The sequence below is a fragment of the Neophocaena asiaeorientalis genome, unplaced genomic scaffold, assembly GCF_003031525.2.
Source record: "Neophocaena asiaeorientalis asiaeorientalis breed wild unplaced genomic scaffold, Neophocaena_asiaeorientalis_V1.1 scaffold43, whole genome shotgun sequence".
Taxonomy (NCBI): Eukaryota; Metazoa; Chordata; class Mammalia; order Artiodactyla; family Phocoenidae; genus Neophocaena; species Neophocaena asiaeorientalis.
The window spans coordinates 11,843,673-11,848,840 of NW_020173674.1; the positions used below are offsets into that span (position 1 = coordinate 11,843,673).

Below are 5,168 nucleotides of genomic sequence, written 5' to 3' on the forward strand. Positions count from 1 at the left end.
GATGAATTGCTGGCACAGAGGGAAGACACTGAATGGCAAGCATGGGGATGATGGGCTCGGGTGTACGTTATCAAACATTGGTAGCTTGGGCTAGGGAGGTGGCAGCAGAGATGGAGAGAAGTAGATGGTCTGGGGAAGTATTGAAGGTGGAAGGTGGGGTGGAGGATAGGCACTGACTGCAAAGACATATTCCTTCTAACCTTGTTGTGTGTACACAGCCCCTGGGAGAGGAGATGCCTGGAGGCCAAGGGGGGTTCTCTCACCAAGGGCAAAGGAAGAGCACTGAACTGGGAATCAGGACGTCTGAGTCCTCCATATCTTGGGCATGGAGACTGGACTGGGTCACCTCTAAAGGCCCTTCCAGCCCTAGCAGCCCAGCCCTTGGTCTATGTCAATTGTTGGGGCATCCAAAGGGGGAAGTGTCAAAGGAGCTGTAAATCAAGGTTGATTTCACAGAGCAATGGCCCAGGTCTCTATCTCCTGGGCTGCTTACCCCGGGGAAGATGTTGGTCCTTTCTCCACCTCCTATCTGCCCCCAGGGAGATGTTGGCTAAGCCCAGGCATCAGGCGGTTGATCAGCTCTGAAGTTCTGTCTCCTGCAGTTCATTGCTTCTCTGAGGGCAGAACTTGGAGCTAGAAGAGGCTAACCGGCCTCTTATGGTCTGAGAGGAAGGGTGGTGGGACCTCTGGCTGGAATCAAACCTCTCTTTCTCCCTGTCCATAGTTCCTGACCTTCTGTCCCTGGGTTCTTTAGAAGGTCCTCCAGCCCATTCCTTTGGGACACTCCCCTGTGCCAATCAATCCCCCACCATCAACTGCACCTACTGTAAATTTCATCCTGGGAAGGAAATGGGCCTCGAGGGTTGTATGTGTGTTCTAGGCCACAGATTTAGTGACTTCAAACAGCACACATTTATTAGCTCACAGTTCTGTAGGTCAGAAGTCCGGGCATGGCATGGCTGGATTTTCTGCTCAGAGTCTCTCAAGGCTAAATTCAAGGTGTTGGCTGAGCTGTGTTCTCACCTAGAGTTCAGGGTCCTCTTCCAAGCTCACATGGTTGTGGTAAAATTCTGTTCCTTCTGCTGTTCCTGGCTGGCTGTCACATGGGGGCTGCTCCACATTCCTTGCCCTCCGTCCTCAAAGCCAGCAACAGAGAGCCTCCCTTGGGTGGAATCCTGCTCATGGTTTTTTTTGCAGTACGCGGGCCTCTCACTGCCGTGGCCTCTCCCGTTGCGGAGCACAGGCTCCGGACGCGCAGGCTCAGCGGCCATGGCTCACGGGCGCAGCCGCTCCGCGGTACGTGGGATCCTCCCGGACCGGGGCACGAACCCGTGTCCCCTGCATCGGCAGGCGGACTCCCAATCACTGCGCCACCAGGAAAGCCCCCTGCTCATGTTTGTAATCTCTGACTTCCGAAAGAGCCCGGTCACTTTAAAGGGCTTTTGCCTGATTAGATCAGACTCATCCGGGATATTCTCCCTCTCATAAGGTCAACCGTGCCATATAATATAACACAACCACAGGAGTAAACGCCATCCTATGTCCCTATGTACAGTCCCTGGGATTATGCACCATGTGTGCACGGGAGTGGGAGAAGGATCTTCGGGGACGTCTTAGAATTCTGCTGATTACGAGAGCCAAGGAGGACGTTTTTGGTGGAGAAGGTTGGAGGTCATTCCTGGCAATTTGAGAACAAATCATCCGGTAAAGTGAGAAGTTCCTTTGCCTTTTGGGAGGACGTAGAGCAATCTCATGGGTGGTTTGAACACTCACCCTAGAAACATCACACCATGTGTTCTCTATGTTTGCAGAGTTCATGGCCCCTTGAATCCATTCATCGTTTCTAGGTTGATAAACCCTGGGGCAGGGTGTGGGGAGGGTGCAAGTGGAGATGAGGGTTGAGCGGTGTGAGTTGGGTATTTGGAGCTGCAGAGCTTTCTACCTTCAAGCTGCTCTGTGCTGGTCATGGGAGGGAGTATTTACTGAATGAATGAATGTATGTGTGTGTGTGTGTCCAACTCTGTTCTCCATTGCAGGATAAAGCCAAAATGAAACTCTACCTACTTCTGGCTCTTCTACTTGGGACAGTTTCAGCTTTTCATCTGAGAAAGTCTCCTTGGCCTTCAGCCTTTCTTTCTCTACTTGACTCCTTACTATAGTTTATAGGGTCAGAGTCACATAGCCACCTTCCTCTCCGGCCATCCCCTATTTCAGGATCTCTGCACAGAAAGGAGCGGGGACTCTAGAGCTGGAGTTGAAGGGATTCCTCAGGGCATCTGCATGTCTGCAGTCTTGGTTCTACTGTGACGTTCTCAATGTTGTCCTTTCTGCAAGATGCAAACGATGATCAAATGATCCCTTCTTTTACTTTGAGCTCACCGAGTGTACACTGCTAAGCGTTTTCTATGCATCATCTCCTTTAATCCTCACAGCATCCCCATGAGGTATGTGGTGTGGCATACCCATATCACAAACGAAGAACTAAAGCTAGTAGATGACGGAAACAGAACAAAACCCACAACTGCCTGACTCTAAGTTCATGCCCTTAACAACAAGGACCTCATGTGGGAGGTTGGCTTCTCCTGGGGTGGGGTGGGCTCTGTTCCAGGTTCCTCTCTTTCCAGGACTCAGCTTGCAAATGCCTGGGGCCGGGAGGGAGCTGTCCGTGGTTCTGGGGAGGAACAGGGGAAGATGTGAAGGAGGGGCACTTGACCTTTCTTCTTGCCAGGAACTGAAATGTCCAACATTGAGAGCCCCTTGGGAGATGACACCCTGCCTCAGGTTGGGGAGGTGCCAGAAAGTGAGGCAAAGGAGATCCCTGTGGAGGGATGCTGCTAGAGGAAGAGGAAGACCGCGGCTCTGGAAGTGCAGATGCCCCCAGGGAAGAGGGGGCTGTTGAGTCCACCTCAGCCTTGGATGAGGTAGACAGGGACCTTCAGTGTCCTAAGGATGAGGACACAGTAAAACTGGAGGGCATCCCTGGATGCAAGACCTGCCGCTTCCTCCTGGTGAGGATCCCCTGAATCTTATTCATGCTCAGGTGAGTGGCCAGTGGCTGTGGCTGAGGCCTAGGGTGGCGATAGGGAGCTGGTGTCTCCAGCCTCTGTGTCGCTGGTCATTTTCCGCACTGAGGACCCTGGGGGTGTTAGCAGAGGCTGAGACCCGCAGAGGTGTTGGAGGTAAGAGGTGAGGGTCATGCAGAAACAGAAGTTACGTCTTAATCTCCAGCCTTCAAATGTCTGTGGGGCTGGGGGTGTGGAGGGTGAGTTTTGGAGACTTAGACACCCGGGACTAAGGTGATGTGAATTCCTGGGGGACGGGCACACCGTTCTTCCTCTTTCGTTCTGCCCTGCAGTTAACTTGCCAGAGGTGCTACCGGGGCAGACTCATCTCCATCCACAACTTCAGCCTTAATTACCAGATCCAGTGCTTCGTCCGACAGATCAACCAGGGCCAAATCTGGAGCGGATGCCAGGTCACCGGCTGGGTAAGAGGCGCCCCAGCTCTCAGTGGGGAGCACCTCCTGACCCCAGCCCATGTTCAACCTGCTGCAGATTTGTCTGTGCTTCTCCTCCACAATCCCCTGAAGAACTGGGGATAGATGGACACCTGGGTGAGGCAACAAGGGGGCTGCCTAGGCATCGGGAACAGCCGAGCATTTAGAATCAGGATGTTTAGGTGCGAGTTCTGCTCAGTCTCTGACTGTCTATAGGGCCTGGGCAAGACCGTGAGCCTCGTTCCTCATCTGTAGGATGGGGTTGGAACTCCTGCCCTACCTCTTGTTAGAGCCCAAGGGATGGGGGTGTCACTGGAATGCATAGAATGTGATGGTGACAATCACTGTGGCTCTACATTTCGGTTGACCAGGACTGTGTCCATTGTGATCCAGCAGTCCTTTAAGGGCCAATGCCTGGAGGGCAGTGGGAGGGTCAGGCAGGGATAGTCCCAGCTCTGCCCACCTGCTTTCCCTTTGCCAGCGTCCCAGCCCACCTCTTTCCCTCTTGCCTCCCCTAGGGTCGCTGCACACACTTTTGCTGGCTCGACGGGCACTCCCTGGAATTTTGCATACGGGGCTGCTGGCCAGCCCTGGGGCAGTGCTGGTAGATGTGTGACCCTGTGCACCCAAAGTGATGGGAGTGGCGATGAATAGCGGCAAGGCCTGGGAGGGAGGAGGCTCCAGGAAGAGCCAGACCCTGCAAAGGAGAGGCCTCCTGGCTCTTCAGACTCATCTCCACTGAGGTGTGGGGTAGGGAGAGGGGGAGGCCCTACTGGGGCTGAGTCAGGGAGAACAAGAGGCTGAGACCCCTTCCTGTTGCATCTTCACAGGAGGCCACTGGCGTCGAGCTCCCTGTGGCGTGGGTCTCCCGTTCATCTGTTCCTACTGAGCTGGATCTTCCTGGGCAGCCTCCTCCCATCCCCTCCCCTCCAGCCCCCAGCAATAAAATTGTTTTCCTGAAACTGATTTCTTTTTCTTCCCACCATGGATCTACTCTGCTTAGCCCTACCCACGAGCTTTCTGCCAGTACAAGGACCACACCTCCCCACCCTACTGTCTTTCATGAAAAGGGACAGAAGCTATCACTCTCAAGGAGGATGGAGCATGGGGTGGGGTCTGTGTGGCCCTCTTGGAGACAGAGGAATGGGCTCAGGTGGACCTTTTCATAGCACACCCAATTACCGGGCTCGTGCATTGCAGGTGCTGCCAGGACGCCACGCATCTCTCTCCGAACTTTCAAGGTGAACTCTTAGCGTACTGTATTTGCATCTCCACATCTGAGGGCCTTTCCTTCCTCGCCCGCAAACTGTGGTTGCCTTAATGTGCCAGGATATTCACGTGTCCCTGGGAACAGCCCACAACTCTCAGGAGTGGGTGTATGAGTACCCCAGTCCTTTGCCCCCTCAGGTGGAATAATTCTGGGGCAGGTATCGGGCACTGCTTCCCAGGGTTTCTCAGTGGGATTAACTTCCAGTTATCCACTGAGGTAGCTGGCTTTATAACACACATTTTATTGGCTGTCTTCTCTTCCCCATATGAACTCTCCTCTTCCCTACTACTGTCCTCCCATAGAAACTACTTGCACTCAAATGCTTGCCTCAGGGTCTGTTTCCGGGGAATCTCAATATAAGACAAACTGCTATATGTCCAACTCTACGTAAGGTTTGGGAAT

General features: G+C 53.5%; 1 protein-coding gene across 1 annotated transcript; it reads left to right on the forward strand.

Annotated features, from left to right (window-relative positions):
* The first annotated feature begins 2,048 nt into the window (after nucleotides 1-2,048).
* Nucleotides 2,049-4,385, forward strand: PRG2 (proteoglycan 2, pro eosinophil major basic protein). Its single transcript, XM_024749476.1, is given in 7 exon segments — nucleotides 2,049-2,106; nucleotides 2,729-2,829; nucleotides 2,832-3,008; nucleotides 3,356-3,487; nucleotides 4,015-4,044; nucleotides 4,046-4,127; nucleotides 4,327-4,385. Coding segments are annotated over 7 exon segments (639 nt in total).
* Nucleotides 4,386-5,168: the final 783 nt, after the last annotated feature.